Source organism: Gopherus flavomarginatus, chromosome 5 (genome assembly GCF_025201925.1).
Source record: "Gopherus flavomarginatus isolate rGopFla2 chromosome 5, rGopFla2.mat.asm, whole genome shotgun sequence".
In the NCBI taxonomy this organism is placed as follows: Eukaryota; Metazoa; Chordata; order Testudines; family Testudinidae; genus Gopherus; species Gopherus flavomarginatus.
The window spans coordinates 101,967,085-101,988,801 of record NC_066621.1 but is presented as its reverse complement, the minus strand read 5'-3'; the positions used below and the strand labels follow the sequence as shown (position 1 = coordinate 101,988,801).

Genomic DNA, 21,717 nt, shown 5'->3' with positions numbered 1-21,717 from the left:
TATGGCTGACCTGGAACAACGCTTCCTCAGCTCTCGTCCACTCACGCCCCTTCTCTACCTACGCTACATTGATGACATCTTCATCATCTGGACCCATGGGAAGGAGACTCTGGAAAAATTCCACCATGATTTCAACAGCTTCCACCCCACCATCAGCCTCAGCCTGGACCAATCTACACGGGAGGTCCACTTTCTTGACACCACGGTGCAAATAAGTGATGGTCACATTAACACCACCCTATATCGAAAACCTACCGACCGCTATGCCTACCTTCATGCCTCCAGCTTCCATCCCGGGCACATCACACAATCCATTGTCTACAGCCAAGCACTGAGGTACAACCGCATCTGCTCTAACCCCTCAGACAGAGACCAACACCTACAAAATCTCCACCAAGCATTCTCAAAACTACAATACCCGCACGAGGAAATAAGGAAACAGATCAACGGAGCCAGACGTGTACCCAGAAGCCTCCTACTGCAAGACAAACCCAAGAAAGAAACCAACAGGACTCCACTGGCCATCACATACAGCCCCCAACTAAAACCCCTCCAACGCATCATCAAGGATCTACAACCCATCCTGGACAATGATCCCACACTTTCACAGGCCTTGGGTGGCAGGCCAGTCCTTGCCCACAGACAACCTGCCAACCTGAAACATATTCTCACCAGTAACTGCACACCGCACCATAATAACTCTAGCTCAGGAACCAATCCATGCAACAAACCTCGATGCCAACTCTGCCCACATATCTACACCAGCGACACCATCACAGGACCTAACCAGATCAGCCACACCATCACTGGTTCATTCACCTGCACATCCACCAATGTAATATACGCCATCATATGCCAGCAATGCCCCTCTGCTATGTACATCGGCCAAACTGGACAGTCTCTACGGAAAAGGATAAATGGACACAAATCAGACATTAGGAATGGCAATATACAAAAACCTGTAGGAGAGCACTTCAACCTCCCTGGCCACACTATAGCAGACCTTAAGGTGGCCATCCTGCAGCAAAAAAACTTCAGGACCAGACTTCAAAGAGAAACTGCTGAGCTTCAGTTCATCTGCAAATTTGACACCATCAGCTCAGGATTGAACAAAGACTGTGAATGGCTTGCCAATTACAGAACCAGTTTCTCCTCTCTTGGTTTTCACACCTCAACTGCTAGAACAGGGCCTCATCCTCCCTGATTGAACTGACCTCGATATCTCTAGCTTGCTTGCTAGCATATATATACCTGCCCCTGGAAATTTCCATTACATGCATCTGAGGAAGTGGGTATTCACCCACGAAAGCTCAAGCTCCAAAACGTCTGTTAGTCTATAAGGTGCCACAGGATTCTTTGCTGCTTTTACAGATCCAGACTAACACGGCTACCCCTCTGATACTTGACATCTCAACCAAGACATCTGCCTTCCAGTCTTCTACCTGAAGCCGCACTCTTCTTGATGAGAACAGCTGCCTTCCCTAGACGTTCACAGGGCCCTTGCCTTTTACATCGAACGAACAAAGCCCTTTAGGAGGACGACCCAGCTTTTTGTAGTGGTGTCAGACCAGATGAAGGGCTTCCCGGTCTCCACACAGTGCATCTCATCGTGGATTACATCAAGCATCTGTGCGTGCTATAACTTGGCTGGTGTCCCAACTACACACCTTACTGCCCACTCTACTAGGGCTCAAGCTTCGTCCTCCGCCTTCCCGGCTCATGTGCCCATACAGGAGATCTGTAGGGCAGCAACTTGGTGATGAGTACATATCTTCGCTTCCCACTATGCAATAGTGCACCAGTCCAGGAGTGATGCTGCATTTGGTTCAGTGGTCCTTCACTCTGCAACATCTCACTCCAACCCCACCTCTTAGGTAAGATTTGGGAGTCACCTGATTGGAATCGATATGAGCAAGCACCTGAAGAAGAAAAGATGGTTACTCACTTTTGTAACTGTTGTTCTTCGAGATGTGTTGCTCATATCCATTCCAAACCTGTCCTCCTTCCCCTCTGTCGGAGTAGCCGGCAAGAAGGAACTGAGGGGGCACTGGGTCGGCAGGGGCATATATCCGGCGCCATGAGGGCACCACTCCAAGGGGCACCTCAGCTGACCCACCAGGTGTTGCTAGGGTAAAAATCTTGCGACAATCATGCACGCGGCGCGCTCACACCTAATTGGAATGGATGAGCAACACATCTTGAAGAACAACAGTTACAAAGGTGAGTAACCATCTTTTCCAATTGGAATTGTAATTTCATTGAAATATATGTATATTATTTAATGGTTAATTTCTTTTTAAATTACAGCCATTTACGTCCTTCTATGCTACAGCAACTATTACGACGACTAGTTTTTGATGTGCCCTTACTTAATGAATACTGTAAAATGCCACTCAAGGTAAGTATTGCTCTAATTATTACATGTGCATTCAACAGAAAATATACTCCAGAACACCTGCCATCACCATGGTTTTTGGGTTTTTTGGGCAGGGTGGTAACAACATTAAAAGGATCCTAACCTCTGTGAAATTATTTGTATCGTGATAACATTTTATTAAATATGACAAACAAGTACATTGTCAAGTGTTTCCCTTGTGAGAACAGCATAGTATATGTTGGTTGTGTGACTTTGCTCAATAAACAGTCACCTTTTCCATTGCTACGTAAGTGTGATATTGAAAGTAGTAGTTTAAATCTAGGCATTACTTCTCCCTACATAATTTTTAATAAGTCTGCATAGAATACATACACCAACAATGTGTTTGGTTAAAGTGTGTGCATGTGATATAGAGAATAGGACTCACAATATAGTGCTGTAGAAAAAATTATTTGACTTAAAGGAGCATTTTTGAGCTACCTACAATTGCAGGCCTTAATAACCTCCTTTTTCTCCCTACCACTAGAGAATGGAATGAAACCATCACAAAATTAGGAAGTAGAACTGGTTACAAATTTTCCAGTGGAGCATTTTCTCTTAGAAAATGCCAATTAAATGAAATTGACATGCACCAAGGGAACCTGTCAATTTTGTCAAATCTTCTGTTGGAAACCAGGGAGCCTAGAAGCAAGGCTGTGGAGTTTCCAAGCAGTTCAGGGAGCGTCATCAGTTTGTTTAGAAAAATCAAAATGAAACATTGTTTTGATTTTTTTCATAAATGAAATTTCAGAATTCCCACTCTGTAGAAACCTTTGAAATTTTTAAGGTTTTGTTCAGACATGTAATATTTTTATTTTTTTTTTTTATTTCAGAATTTCCCATGCAATGGAACTTTCTGGGTTTTGACCAGCCCTACTAATAAGTGCTTGAGATCAGGTTCTGATATAGCCCTTCCCATAGAGGGCAGTACTAATCATGCATGCTAGCCTACCAGACAGTGTATTACATACTTTCAGTGCAATTGCTGTTCCATGGACTCTTCCAAAGCTGATCAGAAATGCCTAGTAATGGAAAATTATAATTGTGGACAGTTTTGCAATGTTTTCTGATGTCTGCTTTGAATTAAATTGAGGCCACCGATGTGTTTTTCTTGCAGTTGTTGAACTTATCTAAATAACCAGAAGGAAGACTCATGTGTATTTAGATGAAAGGAGACCCCTGTGCCAAAATCCACTCTCATACAATTCCTTTATTTTCCCTCTGAAATTTTAATTAATTAACACCCTTTATATTTTTTTATTTGAGCTATGCACTGTAACAAATCTAGGAACTATTTGTCACCGTGCTGCTAACCACAGATATTCAGAACTGTACAGCAACTGCCAGAATAGATCTCAGCAGGGCCGGCTCCAGGCCACAGCACGCCAAGCGCGTGCTTGGGGAGGCATGCCGCAGGGGGTGCCCCGCCGGTTTCCGGGAGGGCAGCAGGCGGCTCCGGTGGAGCTCCCACAGGCACGTCTGCGGGAGGTCCACCGGAGCCACAGGACCGGAGAGCAGCAGAGCGCCCCCCGCGGCATGCCACTGTGCTTGGGGCTGCGAAATTGCTAGAGCCGGCCCTGGGTCTCGGATACTCCTACTTCAAAAGGACAGGCCCCAACTGCTCTAGCAAAAAAGGTGAATTGCCATTAGATTCTAGCAGTAAAATGCCTGTAACACACACTTAAGGAGTTCTCATTCTTTCTAGTAAATGGCAATGGTTCAACTCCTCACTAACCAATTTGTTTTAGTATTCATAAGAAATATTGACAGATTTTACATAATTGTATTTTCTTTTGATCTATATAGCTTCTAACAAATCATTATGAACAATGCTGGAAATATTACTGTCTACCTTCTGGACTGGGGAGTTATGGAATTGCAGTAGAAGAAGAGTTACATTTAACTGAGAAACTTTTCTGGGGAATTTTTGATTCCCTCTCTCATAAGGTAATGATGATCTATCACATTAAAGATTGTAATAGCCGTGATAGCATAATTATAATGGTGGTGCAAACTACAAAAAGTGCTTGTTTTAACTCTGCTTTCATTTAATACAGTAGATATTGACAATGAATGCTTCTCATCAAATTAATATGTGACTGAATGCCTGATCACCCACCTCTAAAATGAATGCTTAATCACCAAGGGCTCTATTCAGACAAACATAGGCCTAGAGGCATTTTAGTTCAGTATAGCAATATCCCTGTATTTAAGTAAATTTCTCTCCATCACAAACTCTTCCTCCTATTATTATTATTATTATTATTATTATTATTTATTAACATTTACAAATATTTTATTGAGATTTTACAATAAAGCTACCTCTGGAAGCTGCATACATGGTGTTGTCATTTATATAGTATAGAAAGGTATATTACTATGAAGGGGGGACAGAGTCCATTGCATATTTGAGGGCTCAGAAGTTTACATACCAGGATGCAGAAGTCATAATGTGTATATGATTTAACAGGAGGTAACAGAATCTGCATAAAGCACTGACATAAACAACTAAACCCATGGTAAACTTGTATTGTTATTCCTATCTTTCTGGACAAAAAAATGTTTCTGTAGTTTTGCTGGACCCTGCATGACTCAGCCACCAAAAAGCCCCAATCTAGAAGGCAAACATTTTTCTGCATTGCGTTTTCAAAGCATGTGCTCAAGACTTTGGCATTCAACCTCTTCCATCTATGATTGCAGTTGAATAAGAAATGGTATCTCCCTGATATGAAGAGGACCACTCACAATGAGGGCATAATATTAGGGCTCTGTTGGACTCATAGTAATCCAGGTTTGCTGTTGACCACAAAGTTTGACAAAGTAATCAGGCTACCTGTACTCTGCAGATGAGTTCATGAAGTACAGTCTTGTTCTGTGGTAGTGTTGAGATATCCTGATGTGTCTCAGTGTTCCAGTAAAGACATCTAAAAGTTGGTAACCCAGAGGATTCTAGGATTAAAATGTCTGCCAGTTTTTCACTCAGGTCTCCATTATGCTGTGTAAATGAGTGTGCTCAGATAACAATAGACTCAGTATATTAGGCTCCAAGGCATTGTTTACACTATTGATTTTAGAGATATTTCCCACCATTGCACTACCACCAGTGCAGCTCCACCAATGGTAGCAAGGGCAGGAAAGCCTAATGTAGACAGCTGCCAGCATCTTCATCATTATGTCATCTTAACCTTGTTCCAAATAAGTCTAGATGAAATGATGATACAAACATTGGTACCCAATCTATGGTAGTGCCCCCCCCGCCACTAGTAGTGTCAGTAGTAGTAGTGCAAATATGGGAAATTTCTCTCAAATTGCCAGGCTACAGTGTCTTCCTCCATTCTTCTCTGTAAACAGAAATCTGTAGGTTTTAAATGTTGATGGTTTCCAACTGCTTTGATGATGTTATTTACTGTGACCTAACTCCCATCTATTTTTCAGTATACGACATAGAGTTAGGCAAGTCTTTCAGGCAGAGCAAGCATGGGAAAATCTCTTTTTAGCACCTCAACTCCTCGGTTTCCCAAGGTGCCATCTACAATACAACCATGTCATATTGACAGTCAGAATTCTCCATGAACCTCAGAGGAGCTTTTCAACTTTTCTTTTTTTGGCATCCAAATGTCAACAGGGGTAATCATTCAAGTTTATAGCATTGTATAGCACCACTGTTTTTCATTACTGACACTATGAAAGCCCTTCCACTGCAAAAGGTTTACCTATAAGTTCCTAAATTTTCCTAAATGTAAGTTTTACCTAAATTCCATCCTCATTTGGTGCCTATGCCCTAATGGGAGGAAAGTGACCAATTTATAAGTAGGGGCCATGCCCAGGCTGTCCTAACATAAGATTACTATTAACAATACCTAGCTCTTACATAGTGCTTTTCATCAGTAGATCTCAAAGCACTTTACAAATTAGGTCAGTATGATAATCACCCTTGTATAACTGATGAAACTGAGGCACAGAGATATAAAGTGATTTGCTCAGGGTCACCTAGCAGGCCAGAATAGAACCTGGGTCCTAATCCAGTGGTCTATGTACTAGGCCACACTGCCTTAGAATAGGTAGCTAAAAGACACTACATGTGTATCATATCAGGTTGCTGAAGGTAGGTTTCTTATATGGGAATTGTGAAGTGCTAGTTCTCTCTAATTTGGATTAGAAGAGAGAATGTACTAATTCAGCTCCAGCTGGTACAAGTTTGGAAATGTATGAAGTGCCTTTACTATGGCAAAAGTCAATTTCTTTTGACCTATATGATTTAAGCAGAACAGTATTTAGGGAGAGTGAAGGAGAAGAGATGACAAAATACTACGCATTTCCTATAGGTTTTGAAAGTTCTATAAATATTAAGCTACTTTTTGTGGATAGTCAAGTTTTACCTGAACAGGCTGACACATTCTGAAAATAAATGACATTGTATGTTTGTAGGTCTTTCAGGTCCATGGACAATTTAAGGGTCGTGCATGTGAAAGGGTTGTGTAACATTCAACATTTAGTTTGAAGAGAGCCTTAAACAATGCATCCGTTTCTGCATAGGAGTATACACCTTTATGCTGGCATGAGTTTCTGCTATGCGCTTGACTCTAAAATATTCTTCATTATTTGACTGCATCTTCTAGTTCTGCTCCATATGGCTGTCTTGCTTTCACTAACATTTAGCATGTTTTTCTATTGAACTTTCCAACCAGTTCCTATCTCTCCTGCAGAAGTATGATCCAGAGCTCTTCCGAATGGCCTTGCCTTGTCTAAGTGCTATAGCTGGGGCTTTGCCTCCAGATTATTTAGACACCAGAATTAGAGTAACTTTGAAAAAGCAGGCTTCAGTGGATCCAGAGGGAAACTTTGATCCCAAACCTATCAACACAGTCAAGTGAGTCACGGTAACCATACAGGTTTTTCAAATGTCTCTTGTGCCGCTTACTGCCAATACCTTTCTTTTCATTTTGTTGAAGAGAATTGACTGTCATCTTAAATGATACCAGTGTCCTCCATAACTAATGTGAGGAACCTTGCTTCCTCCTGTCAGGCACCAAATATGCCTCCTCTGCAACTTATATTTAAAATGTATATAGCACTTTACATGCCCAAAAGTGCTCTGTAAACACTAAGTCTCACAATAAGCCTGTGAAGTAGGAACTAGATCAGGGTGGGCAAACTTTTTGAGTCGAGGGCCACATCTGGGTGGGGAAATTGTTTGAAAGGCAGGGGGTTGGGGCACAGGAAAGAGTGTCGAGTGTAGGAGGGGGTGCAGTGTGCAGGAAGGGCTCAGGACAAGGGATTGGGGCAGAGGAGGGATGTGGGGTATATGAGGAGGCTCAGGGCAGGGAGTTAGGGTGCGAGGTGCAGGTACGGGGCTTAGGGCAGGGAGTTGGGGGGCGGGATACAGGAACGGTTCAGACTCCAGCCCTGCTTACCTCAAGTGGCTCCAGGGTGGCAGCAGCAGGCACCGTGGCCAGGGCAGGCTCCCTGCATGCCTGCCCTGTCCCCAGCCCCACGTCGCTCCAGGAAGCCCTGCAGCCCCTGGGGGAGGGGGACCGGGGGCTCTGCTTGCAGTGCCTTTGCCACGCCTCCAGGGACCTCCCCTGAAGCTCCCATTGGCTGCGGTTCCCTATTCCCAGCCAATGGGAGCTGTGGGGGCAGTGCCTGGAAGCAAGGGCAATGCACAGAGCCCTGTGCCCCCCCACCCAGGAGCCACAAGGACGTGGTACCAGCGGCACTGCGGGCCGGATCCAAAGCACTGAGGGGCCAGATTGGCCCGCAGTCCATAGTTTGCTCACCCCTGGGCTAGATTCACAAAAGGATGTAGCTGCCTAATTGCCTCTTTAGGTAGCAAAGTCCAACATTTAAATGCCACTGACATTCACAAAACCATTGCTCAGCTGCTGCGTAGTCCATAGGGGCCTATATTCCCTAGGCACCTAGGTTTCTGCCAGTGAGCATGTACAAAACTGCCTAAACCTTCTGGCACTAAGCTGCTTGGACCCCTAGCTCACACCTCAGATTTGACAGGATTCTTAAACGTAGGTATTCCTCCCCCATCTCAGTTGTGGGGATGGATCTGGTAGGTGTGCTCTGACTATGCCTAACCTTCAAAATAGATAGGTGGAGGTGAGAATTTTGAGGTTGGATGGTCTCCTAAGAGAGTCCCCTAACCACTATCTATAGCCTACTCTGGGCTGTCTCTCTCTGGGTCTCCTGTTGAAGCTGTTCCACTTTGTATAAATGATTAAATATTCATTGGGTTAAAGCAGGGGTTGGCAACCTTTCAGAAGTGGTGTGCTGAGTCTTCATTTATTCACTCTAATTTAAGGTTTTGTGTGCCAGTCATACATTTTAATGTTTTTAAAAGGTCTCTTTCTATAAGTCTATAATATCTAACTAAACTATTGTTGTATGTAAAGTAAATAAGGTTTTTAAAGTGTTTAAGGAACTTCATTTAAAATTAAATTAAAATGCAGAGCCCTCTGGACTGGTTGCCAGGACCCAGGCAGTGTGAGTGCCACTGAAAATCAGCTCGCATGCTGCCTTTCAGCATGCGTGCCATAGGTTGCCTACCCCTAGGTTAAAGTGTGTATGTGAGAGATTGACTGTATAGCCCAGTGGTTAGGGCACTCACCTGAGACATGAGAGAACCATGTTTGAATTCCCACTTTGCCTGATTTGGAATAGGGACTTGAGTGGAGGTTGCCCATCTTCCAAGGGAGAGCTCTACCCCCCCCCCTCCCCAGCTATTGGCTATTCTGGAACAGGTCTATCTTAATTGCTCATCTCAGAGTGTTCCACTTTATGTAAAGAGTTAAATATTTTTTGGAGCAGAGACTTGAACCTCACTCTCCCACATCTCAGCTAAGGGTGCTAACCAGCATGCTGTAGAGTCAATTTCTCACTTTTTTCTTTCTCTCTTGCTCTCAGACCTAAGGACTGGTTAATTAACAAAGAGGAAGAGCTCCAACAAGCGAGATTGTGAGAGCCCTACCCTAGGATGGGCATGGATGGTGTCCCTAGCCTCTGTTCGCCAGAAGCTGGGAATGGGCAACAGGGGATGGATCACTTGGTGATTACCTGTTCTATTCATTCCCTCTGAAGCACCTGGCATTGGCTGCTGTCGGAAGACAGGAAACTGGGCATGATGGACCTTTGGTCTGACCCAGTATGGCCATTCATATGTTCTTAGGATACCCAATAACTGGTGGTTAGGGCTCCGTCCTAGAAGTGGAGATGTGGGTTCAAGTCCCTGCTCCAAATCAGACAGTGTACTTTTGAAAAACAGGTAGTCCAAATCTCAAGTGAGTGTCTTAACTGCTGGATTGTTGGCTATGATTGCAAAGAGGGGGTGTCTGTCTCTTGGTTATTTTTCAAAAGAAAGCACTGCCCTGCCTCAGATTAATGAGAGTTAAATGCCTAAACACCTGTACGGATCTAGGCCCTTCTCCTTTCCTCTGCATTCTCTTTCCTCTGCTCAGGCAGTTCCCCACTTAGCTTGCTGGCTTCTGTAAATCTCCTCCTTAGGTTCCTAACTCTCCCCAGACAGTGATGGAGAGCCTGGGAACCTAACTCAGGGCTATGAATTCCACTGGGCAGCAGGGCTCCTAGGAGTGAGGCGTTGCAATGCCAAAGTCCTCTTTATGAATCTAGACATTGAGTATGAAAGCCAAATCCAAACCTCTGGTTATATACTTAGATAATACTCTTTTGCTTCTCTCATGATTTAGAGGGATGAACTATGCTTGAGATGGCTCAAGTCTACTAAAATCTCACAGATCAACGTTGCTATTAGTCTATGCCAGGTTATGACAAAATCGTCATTCTGTGTGTGAATTTGTCCTGTGTGATTATAAGTCTCAGATGTCAAAGTAAATAAGCTGACATATATAATGATTTAGTAGAGAGCTGTGGTGTTCCTAGTAATACTGTTGCACTCTCAGAAATACATTTCTAGTCATTTTTATGCAACAACTGAACATTATTATTGCGTCATTAAAATTAACATTATTTTCCTCCTCGTGGATCACATCGAAACATTCATCCTAGTAGTATATGTACACCTCTACCCCGATATAATGCGACCTGATATAACACAAATTCGAATGTAACGTGGTAAAGCAGTGCTCCAGGGAGGGGGCGGGGCTGCGCAGTCCGGCGGATCAAAGCAAGTTCGATATAACGCAGTTTCACCTATAACATGGTAAGATTTTTTGGCTCTCGAGGACAGCATTATATCGAGGTAGAGGTGTACTAAGAACCACACAGAATAAAAGAAAAATCTTTCAGACATGGCTTAGCAGATGTATTTCCTATTACTACAGTTCTTAAATGCTCCAGTGTTCGTGCATTTGAAGAAACTCAGTAATATCACTATAACACTGGTTTTGGTTTGAGTTATTCCTTGTAAATGGAATTATAATTAAAAAGCATGATTGCTTGTTTACCTCTTGAGATGAAACATTTTGACTATTGGTGTCTCTTATGCCATTTATTCATATGTCTGGTTGGAGTAAAATATGGTTAAATGACCATGCTCTCTTTGTTTGTAGCCTTACTCTTCCTGAAAAACTGGAGTATATTGTTAGCAAGTATGCTGAACATTCTCATGACAAATGGGCCTGTGACAAGGTAGGGACTATTATAAAACTGACAATTGTCAGAAAAGGAAAATTAAAGAACACTGAGGGTTGAATACTGGAAATGTATCCAATTTATCAAAACGATAGGCTTGCCATTCATTAAGTGTACATTATACCAGAGCAGCACTTTCCTGAGTGTCTACAGAGGTTGATGGAAGAGACTTTTTACATTAATTTGAGAATTACACTTTTAAAACTGTGCCCTGATTCTTTGAGGGGAGGGGAGGGGAGGAGGGAGAAGCATTGTTCTTTAAACAGAAATGCCAGTCTCACACAGTTGCAGTTAGCTTTTATATTGAGATTTATTTTATGTTGTCTGGAAGCTCTTAAGTCAAATAGATTCTATTGCAATAGCTTTGAAGTTCAAGAGTGGACCTGGAAAGCCCCATCTCCTTTATAGTTTTAAAAAGCATAGTTAGGCCCTTTCTTCCTTTCTAGATATATGTTAAAAAAAAAAAAGTCTGTTAGGTGTTTTCATTCCCTCACCATTCTCCATGTGTTCCCTATCTTTGTGCTGGTTGTCTATTTCAGTGCTTGGCAAGAGTGGAATTTACAGGGGGCTGCAATTGCGGCATGAAATGTACGCAAATACCTTTCAGGGTTTTCCTGAAACTGTCATCTGGGATTTCAGATTCCATTGTCTTTTTTAGTGTTCATTTGGGCAAAAATAAAGCTTAATCAGGTTCCTGGGTTTTCTATGAAATTATGTTAAATTTGTTAATATTATAGGAGATAAGTAACAAGTTCAGCCCTTTGTTTCCTAGTATGGATTTCAAACCTCTTATTCTGGCAAGGAAAGACATTGGAAAAACTGAGTCTTTTATGGTCAAAATAACTAGCCATGACACAAGGAAAATATCTGAAGTCTGTGTTTTAGGGAGTAAGCCTGCAAAATATAGAAGGAACATTGTATTTGGAATCCCTGGATAGAGACATTTTCCAGGTGTAATGCACAACTGCTGTTTAGGTAGATGTGCAGTACTGTATGCCACATATTAAAATGACTTATTCGTTTACGATTGCTCATTTACATTATTCATATAAGAAAAAAGTTTGAATAAAATATATTTTATGTTTTCAGAGTAATAGTGGATTTAAATATGGTGTTTCACTGGATGAAAATATGAAGACACATCCATTAATAAGGCCTTTCAAAACATTAACTGAAAAGGTAATTGAGGAAAGCTTAAAGTTCTTTCTAGCATAAACCAGCATGGTTCTAGCACAATTTTAGTTAATCCTTTTTAACAAACACATGAAATAGAAGAGGTGGGGAGAGCCAAATCATACTGTATTTCACTTAATGACAAGAATTGTAGGTTAGATCAACCTTTTGCTTTGTAATCTATGCAAGAAGTCTGGATTTGATTCCCAGTGTCTTCCTCTCACCTAGTAGAGCAACTGATGCTGGAAGTATTGTGGATGTATTACTCTCAGCCCTTTGTGAAGGAGAGAACCCTTTTTATCCCTCCTCTGGCTGAAATAAAGGTATGACTGAAGATCTTTGAATAGAGATCACTCCTCAGCCAAGGCAGATCACTACTCTGCTGAAGATGTGGAGGGTATAAAGGGAAACTCCTCTGCGGTAAAATATTTCTAACATTGTTTGTAGGTGAATTGTTTCTGTGAGTTTCTTGACCAGGAATGAGAGTCTTCTGGTGGGTAGGGCAGCGGACTAAGTCAGGACTGTTGGTTTCTATTGCATGCTCTTCTTGTGACTGCCTGTGTGACTTTGGACAAGTCACTTAGCATTACCCCCTCTTTACCTCACCTTTCCCATTTGAGAAATGGGGACTGCTACACTCACATGGGTGCTTAAGACTTAATTAGCTGAGGTTTGTAAAGCATTTTGAGATCCTTGGACAAAGTGCACCAGAGAACTCTGAGGTATTATTATTATTTGCATTATTATTAAAGTATTTTAATATTTGTTATTCTGAGATCATTTATCTTTCTCATTTGAGGAGAGGATTTTTAATCACTTCTTACACAGTGTGTTTACTTTATAAACATGCCATATCATGTATTTATTGATATATGGTAACTACTTCTAAGAGATGGATAATGAAACATTCTAATTTTCTTTATGCCATAATGTTTCAGGTACAAAAGACCTTTACTTCTCATAAAAACAGCAAGATACATTCCCTGCCAATAAAATTTAGTGGTGTTTTTATTTGTATCAAGGGGAAAATAGGCCATTATGTTTTACATTAATACTATCTAGGAATCAAAAGTTGGTGGAAGAAGGGACTCTGGTGCTGACAAACTCAAATGTGCACCATGTAGAGATTTCATTGCAGTAATAGCACCCCGGATTGGTAGGTATTTTGTATTAGAAGTACAGTACTATAAATTTTCCTGATTGGTCAGAAAGACCAGTAAATAGTTTGCAAGCAGCTGCAAAATATAAATACCATCGTCTGTTGCTTCAAAGTTCACTTGTATGCTGTGCTTAGTTTCTAGTGCATTGTGCTGTGTCCTAGTAATAAGTGTCCCAAGGGAAAGAAGTAAGCAATATGACTATTTCTAAAACTACTTGGAAAAAAGAGCCAAATTCTGTTCTCAGTTCTATCTATGCAACATATGTTGATTTTAATTGGGCTTGCCCAGGTGTAATTGAGGGCGGAATATTTCTCCATAAGCTTTTGCTAGTTGCTTGTGAAACACTATATAAATATCCGCTCATTTGTTTTTCTTTAAAGGAAAAGGAGATTTATCGTTGGCCTGCTAGAGAATCGCTTAAAACCATGTTAGCCATGGGATGGAGTCTAGAAAGGACCAAGGAAGGAGAAGCAATGGTACAGCAGCGTGAAAGTGAAAAGCTCCGCAGCATATCACAGTCTAGCCAAGTAAGGCAAAACTGCTTAAAACCACAGAAATCAATCAATTCACTTGTTTACAGAGAATTGACCCTAAGGCTGTATCATTTAAAAAGAAACTTACCACACTTAGTTTATTAGTATTACTGTCATTGTTGGTATTGTAGCAGCTCCTAGGGGCCTCATCTGAGATCAGAGACATGATGCTGTAAAAACACATAGTATCTCATGAAACAGTGTCTAGATAAATTTTATATCATGTCTTTGTGGGGTATTCTTGGAAATAAAGTTATTTTTAAAAGATTGGGGAAGCTGAGTTAAAACTGTTATTACAAGGGGAATGGACCTTTCATATATGGGGGCTTGTAGTAGGTGATAAGAAGTAACTAGTATGGTTCTGTTTGCTGAAGCCTAATTAGTTACACATTAAAACAACTATCTACAGTCACATACCATAGTGATAGATATTTTATAATTGCAAATAACAATTATAACTAAAAAGTGTTGAAAGGGCTGACCAAAATAAGCAAGATAAGTGTGATAGGTGATTACAAACCCTTTCAGACTCCAAAGGAGGGTCCTTATAGCTCTGAAGCATACTATCCTAGCTTCCCTAATAAATGGAGGTGGCATCAATCTGATCACTGGGACAACAGAGCTCTAGGTGAAGGTAGGACTGAGGGAAGTTCCTTGCATAGCTTAGAAAACTTGAAAGACACCTGAATCCCTTTGGAAGCTGATTCCCTATAACAAAGGCAGGTGGGCTGCACTGCTAAATAAAAGATGAGCCTATAAAGAGAAGGCACTCTCTGAAGAAAGAATGCCCTCAGAAACAATCTCCCTCCATTTCCTTGGGAATCGAGCCTTTTTTATATTCAGCCTAGAGGCACTAGGTGGGGTATTTGAAATCTTTTGTTTAATATTAATGAAACCTAATGACTGTGATCTCTTCGAGAGGTTTTTTCCTCTTGTTTAAGCAAAAGGGCTTCTAGTACTTTGTGGTAGGGAACTGGAAATGGGCCAGGGCCATATTAAATACATGAATATTGCAGTCTAATCCCTTAATTTTGTAGATCTTTGTGTTACCTTGCTTTAGGGGTTGCATCTCAATTTTTCCTTAAATATAGTTTTTATTGTATTTTCTTATATACTACTTTATAGGACTGATAGATGCCTGTCTGTATACAGTAGAATTGGCTGCCATAAAATTTCATGTACATTTCTCAGATAAAGAACCTTAGAAATTAATCTCCAAAAGTTTATTTCACTTGCTGGTTCTCTAGCTCACTGATGACCTGGATTAGTGAGAAGCCTTGATTACATTTTCTTTACCTCTGCCTGGGTAGATACTCATACTGTGTGGTGTGTGTCACAGAGTGGCAGTATCACACATACAATTGAACATGCTCAGAAGCTTATGGAGACAAATTCATAAGGAGCCTGCATCTGTATCATTGAAGACAGTGGAAATGTTTTCACTGACTGGTCAGTGGGACAAGACGAGGCCCAAGGGGATAGGCAGGTTATCTGTTTGTTGCAGCTAATCACCCTCTGATAGCCTTATCATGAAATGTGCATATATTTGTATATGTCATGTTAGAACTATTACAAGAAGAACAAGTTCTCTCTGAAAAAGTCTGTTTACATTTTACATAAATCCATATTATAACCTTTAATTGCATTTTTGAAAATACACAATATACATTACCAGCACTAGATAACATCACATAAATAGAAAACTGTTTCAAACAGCCGTGTAAAAAAGGGTCTGATCATGTAAAGAAAAATGGAAATGATTCAGCAGATCATTTAAGCACATGCTTAAATTTAAGCATATGAGTAGTGCCATTGATTTCAGTGTGACTGCTCACGCTTAACCATAATCATGTTCTTAATCGGTTTCCTGCATTGGGGCCTGATGAACAAAATGAGCATGTAAAGAATAAATATAAGTGTATTATAGCCTCTGTTGTTCGTTAAACATCCATTCATCTCTGTACAAAATATAAAGGCAAACATGATTCCTACCCAAAGGGCTTCAGAAATCTAAATAGTTTAATTCTAATTTTGTTGACAGTAGAAATGAAGTAAATAGTGTAAAAACATCAATAATGCTTCCATATATTTCCAGGGAAATGGATACAGCCCAACACCACTTGATCTTTCTAATGTTGTACTCTCTAGGGAGCTCCAGGTATGTATTAATATTCTCAGTGTATTCTGCAGAAAAAATATCAGGTGACTTATCAATATGTAGGGTCACATCTTCAAAGGAATGTGTAATTGGTGTGCCTACAAAAACCTGCATGTGTGTGATTGCAAATGTGTATCTGTGTATATACTTATCCATTTTATGCACATATGTGGGGTTTTATGGGTACATGTACATGTCTGTGAGTGCACTTGTTGCACACTCCTATACAAATAGGTAGATACTGCATTTGTTCTCTGTTTTGCAGAGTCAGTTAACATGATTTCAAAATGAGACATCTGCTGTTTGTCCTGCTGACAGTGTTTCAAATGCTAAGTGGTATCATCTGGCCTCCTAGAAAATATTATAATGTAAAGCCCCTAAGGGGACTGCAGGCAAAGCATTTTCAGTAACTGCCTCGTGTCTTAAGAACTTGTCTCTTGTCTTGGTTCTAAAGAGCCTGAATAAATTAATATTCCAGACATGTTCCAAAGCCCATGTGGTTTCCCAGGCATTTAATAAGAGAGTGAGATATGATTGAGGTATGCCTTATAAAGGTTGCATTATTACTCCAAACAAGTTTACTGGGGGAGAAACAGCATATAAATGACACTGCTTTTCTATATGTTATGTTTTTAAGTACAAGTACATGCACCCAGATCACTGAAGGGATCATTTTTACAAAACTAAATAAATAATGCAGTTCTGAATCAGAATGAAAATAAACAAATATTTAAAACAAATATTTTATCTCCTATAGATCCCGTGCCTTCTTTCACATTCCCCAACCCCGATCAGATCATGGTGGAGTGTTGGCTTTCTCCTCTCCCAGTCCTGCTGCTTCTGACCCTCTTTCCTTCCCCTTTCCCATTCTTTCTCCTCTTTTAAACAGAATTGCTTCTTTCTCTTTTCCTTTCCCCCTCCATGTTGCTGACACCTACCACTCAACTCTTCCCCATCTATCCTCCTCATTCTGATTTTTGACTCCTGGGTCTCTCTCTTTCTCTTCTCACAATCTCTGACTCTCATCCTTGGTGACTTCATCTTCCATGTTGATGACCCATCTAACCCCTTAGTTGCATGTTCCCTTGCTCTCACCTCTCTGAACTGCAGCTCTGGTTCAAGTCTCCCACTCACCAAAAGACACTTAACTTGGTCTTCACCAATCTCTGATCTCTCTCTCTCTCTCTCTGATCTCTCTGTTGATGAGTTCATCCTCTCTGATGATCACCCGATCTCTTTCAGCATTACCCATCAGTCCTCTCCCTGCTCCATGTCTCCAGTCTGTCAGTATTGATAACTTCTCATTTGCTCTCACCTCTCTCATCCCTGTTTTCTTTTCCCTTTCTTCCGTTGATATGGTTGTTGATTCTCTCCATGATTTGCTCTCCTTCACCCTTGACTTTTTGGCCCAGCTTTCCCATTGCCAGGTCTGCCAACCCTCAACCCTGATTCACGCCCAGCAAGTGCTTCCTGTGCTCCTGTTTTCATGTTGTGGAGCTGTAACCATGCCTGCTTGGTGTCCCCTCTAGTGGCACCTAGTACAGGTAGAGATTGAAAAGTCAGCTACAGTTTTAGCTCAGAGCCATATGGCTTTTAGCTCATGCAGTAAAAGCTGATGCATTTAGCTTCAGAGCTCCCAGGTTCGATCCTGGCTGCCGCCAACCAGGTGTTGTCAGATGCTACCGGTGTGGTGCTCTGCTCTGTTCAATGTTGATATCACTTGGCTGCATGCGTGTGTTCCCTCTGTGTGCTGTCCCAGCTCTGCACAGATAGCTGACACAGCAGACCCAAAGAGAAACCCCAATAACCACAGAGTCTAGTAAGGTACGAAGGCACGTCGGCCTGGTTTATTGTCGTATGGAGCACAATAATAGTTCCCTGTAGATTTTTACTGTAGTGCAGGGCATACTAAGAATATGTGCCCCCTGACAATGGACTCAGCTCAGTCAGTGGCGGGACTTTCCATTGCCCCCTCGGCTGGACAAAGACACTGCCCCAGGGATGCATTCTTATACACAGGTACAAACAAGTTACACATCACTCCTGACGTATGAGGTGCAACCCCTCTACGTAGCAAGGTACAACCCCTCTACATAGTAAGGTGCCGCCTGTCAACTTGTACATGTTGGTTCGAACAAAACAACTCTATCCATCATATTACCCTTTTGCCCTGTTATTGGGATGGGTCAGCCTGTTCCTTGTTATCTGTGTGGAATGTGCAAGTATGTGAATGTTCTGATATCTAGTGTTCAGTACCTTTAGGTACGTATCTTCTTGCAGCATCAGCCCTTTCCTTGCCAGCTTCTGTGAACAGGGCCTGCCTCTGGCTCACAGCTTAACTTTGCTTTATGTTAGCAAAGTCTTGACCATTACTTTAGTTCAGGCCTCAGACCGGACCTCTGATACCAAGGTTTATATCTTAGGGCCTCCTTACAGGGTCAGTTGGCCTAACGGAGCATCTCTGGCAGAAATCCTATGGCCTGGCTTATGTCCTCCATTACAAATCTGTTCTTTCTTCTTTGGTTCTGTCATCTTCCTAGCTAAACAACCCTGCTCTTCCAACTTAATGGAATCCCATGTCCTCAATCCCAGCCCCCAAACTCCCAGAATTCCACCTATGTGTGTGCTCTGGAGTCACAGGTTAACTCTCCCAGGACACATGATAGATGTAACACACAACACACACAGGGTTCTCTTTACTTAACAGCACAAGAGATGCAAAAACATTTAGAAAACAACAAACACTGTGAATACCATTCCTCTCATCCTGGCTCACCCTTCCCTTGGAAGTCCACAGGGGGCCATCTGAGTTCAGGTAAGCAGAGTTAGCCCCAGCCTCTTCAGGCTCCTGTAGCAGCCTCCCTCCACTTGAGCTGGTGAAAATGGCCTTTTATAACCTTTTTAAAACCTTTGTCAGGTGACTTCTGGAATCAGACTCCTCATGTGATCACAGATCCACACAGGACCTCATTGCTAGTTGCCTCTCCCCGGACAAACCAGTTCTCCTGAGTGGGAGCCAGCTTATTTTCAAAAGTGTTTATATTTGAATAGAAGATCATCCCATTTAACATTCCTCTATTGTCAGCCCTGTATTTCAGTCCCAACATGGAGGTAAAAAGATAACAGACAAGGCAATTAGCTCCCATAATCAGAGTGGAGTTTGTAGTTTGATGAAGATACATGCAGAGAGTTTATGATATCAAACAACATTCGTAAATTGTGGAGATAAATTCCTCAACTCATCACAGCTTCCATGACTTTCCTCTCCTGGTTCTCCTCCTAACTCCTGCCTCACTCCTTCAACTTGTTCTTCTGGCAATCCTCCTCATTCCTCCTCCAACTTTTCAGTGGATATTATAGGACTCTGGCCTTTGTCCCTTTCTCTTCTCTCTCTGCCCTTTAGCTGTGGGTAATCTTATTCACAAACACAAATTAATTAACATTTCTGTGCTGAATACTCACAGAGCTACATCTTTATTCTAGGTGTGCCCAAGTTAAAATCTCAGACTCTTTCTGACATCTTCATGTGGCTGTTGAGCCATCAGCTCAAGCTTAACATGGCTAAGACAGATCTCTTAATCTTTCCCCCAAAACCCTCCCTCCATCTTCTTTCTCAGTCACTGTGGGCAGCACCGCCATCTTGCCTAACACTCAGGCTTTTAACCTGGGTATTATCTTTAAATTTGACATCTCTGGAGGTCCCCACATCCAGGCTGTGTCTACAGCTTGCTGATTCTTTCTTCATGACATCTCTAAGATATGGCCTTTCCTATCCATTCACGCAGCTATAATTGTTGTCTCATGTCTTGAATACTGGAACATAATTTTCTGTGGCCTTGACAAATGCAGTGTTGTGCCACTCTATCCACTCAGCATGCTGCTACAAAGATCATTTTCTTAGCTCATTGCTTTGATCATGTCATTCCTCAATTTGCACCATCTGCAGGCTCCCCCTTCTCTTTTGCATCAAACATAAGCTTCTTCTTAAAGTGGTGTCCCTGTGGGTGCTCCACTCTAGGTGTCGGTGTGTCCCTGTACTGGAGATTGGAGATTTTTCGCAGCAGTACTCGATCGGGGGAAGAGTGCGCACAGGAGTTGTCTCGTGCAGCTGTTGGCACCTCCTGTAGCACGCACCCCCGACCGTCCCCTCAGTTCCTTCTCAACTGTCCTCAGCTGGAGACGGAGCTCCGCAACAGTATTCTCCTTGATTCTTTCTGGAAAAAAAAAGTTACAAGTTACATAGGAACTTCTTGTTAGTCTATTCTTAGTTACGTAGTTTCGTTAGTTCCTCTTAGAGGTTTTTCTTCAACCAAAATAAAATATTTTACTTAGTTCTCCATTTTGGAATAGCTCTATGGTTTACCACTTCAATTAACTCGCACCCTCATCTATCAAGAGCAGGGGAGAGGCTTAACTGAAGTCATGCTGGGCTCAACAGAGTTTAAAAAATGTGACTGCTGCCGTGAACTGATGCGGATCTCCGATGGCCATGCATCCTGCATCCGTTGTCTGGGAGAAACTCATATCTTCCAGAAATGCATACACTGCAGCAAAGTCAAGAGCAAGATGTGATAGAGATCTACATTTGAAAATGCTTCTGATGGAGAAATCCCTCCAACCTCCACAAGAGACGTCCTCCGGGGAGTCTCATAAACCGAGATCCCTATGCGATGATAAGGCTCCGACTTCCAAAACTATCTGGAAGTGAGCTTCGACCTCTCCAACAAGGGACTTTCACAAAAAGAGAGCTTCCCCAGCGAGGTCTTTACCCTCAGTGCTCCACTCATCCAGAGGGAGCACTTATGAGGGACTGGACTCCTCCAGCACCATTCCTCAGCAGACCTCTGCCAAGCCTCATTGCATGGCACTTAAGTTGAGACAGTCAAGTCTCCTCCACAGCACCAACTACCCTAGTGCAGAGTGCAACACAGGCAGTGGCACCATGATCAATGCTGCTGCCACCAATCCCAGACTTGATGCCGGCTAACAAGCTGAATCTGGAACCAGTCAGCACTTCAACAGTTGACTGCAACCCCAAGGTGGGACCAGCGCAACTCCTACATCGTACTGACATAGCAGTTTCTTCTGCACTGCAGTCACCACTGCTCAGCACCGAACACTCCCCAAGCTACATAGTACGGTACTATCCTTCATCTCCTGCAGCGATCTCCATGCATATTGGCGAGGAAGTATACCTGCTTGACAACCGTTTCTCCTCTCAACATTCATCCTCATCACATATGAGACCTACATGGAACGCTATGAAGCCTAAGCCTCATCTGAGCATTCACAACCCTGGTATGCACAGCACTGGCCTTACCCATTATTACCTTACCCCATGCAATGGCCACAGTGGGGTCCTTGGGCCACATACCAGAACCCATATCCTGCCCCCCTTTCCCCAGCCAGAAGAGGATTCAGAGTACATCCATCCTTACCACTCAGAGAAACCTCTGACCCCCCTGAGACAGAGATAGAAGAGGAAGAGATACTATCACAGGCAGACCTGGATGATTCACCACCTGCCCCGTGCTCATCTTCCGCACCAGGGGAAGCCGTGACGCTATCTACCACGACAGCACCAGATGACCTGAAACAGTTCTAAGAACTCGTCAAAAGAGTAGTAAACAGCGAAGAAATTGCCTTACATGAGGTGCAGGA

At 42.3% G+C, this 21,717-nt stretch overlaps 1 protein-coding gene across 15 annotated transcripts in view; it reads left to right on the top strand.

The window, feature by feature from the left end:
* The window catches only part of RYR3 (ryanodine receptor 3), a 630,986-nt gene that overhangs the window by 397,293 nt on the left and 211,976 nt on the right, over positions 1-21,717 (top strand). For all 15 annotated transcript variants that reach the window (XM_050954773.1, XM_050954774.1, XM_050954771.1 and 12 more), the window contains 7 exons: positions 2,308-2,398; positions 4,223-4,363; positions 7,123-7,286; positions 10,951-11,029; positions 12,122-12,211; positions 13,746-13,892; positions 15,994-16,056. In XM_050954773.1, coding sequence (XP_050810730.1) covers positions 2,308-2,398; positions 4,223-4,363; positions 7,123-7,286; positions 10,951-11,029; positions 12,122-12,211; positions 13,746-13,892; positions 15,994-16,056 — 775 coding nt within the window. The remainder of the gene's footprint in view (positions 1-2,307; positions 2,399-4,222; positions 4,364-7,122; positions 7,287-10,950; positions 11,030-12,121; positions 12,212-13,745; positions 13,893-15,993; positions 16,057-21,717) is intronic.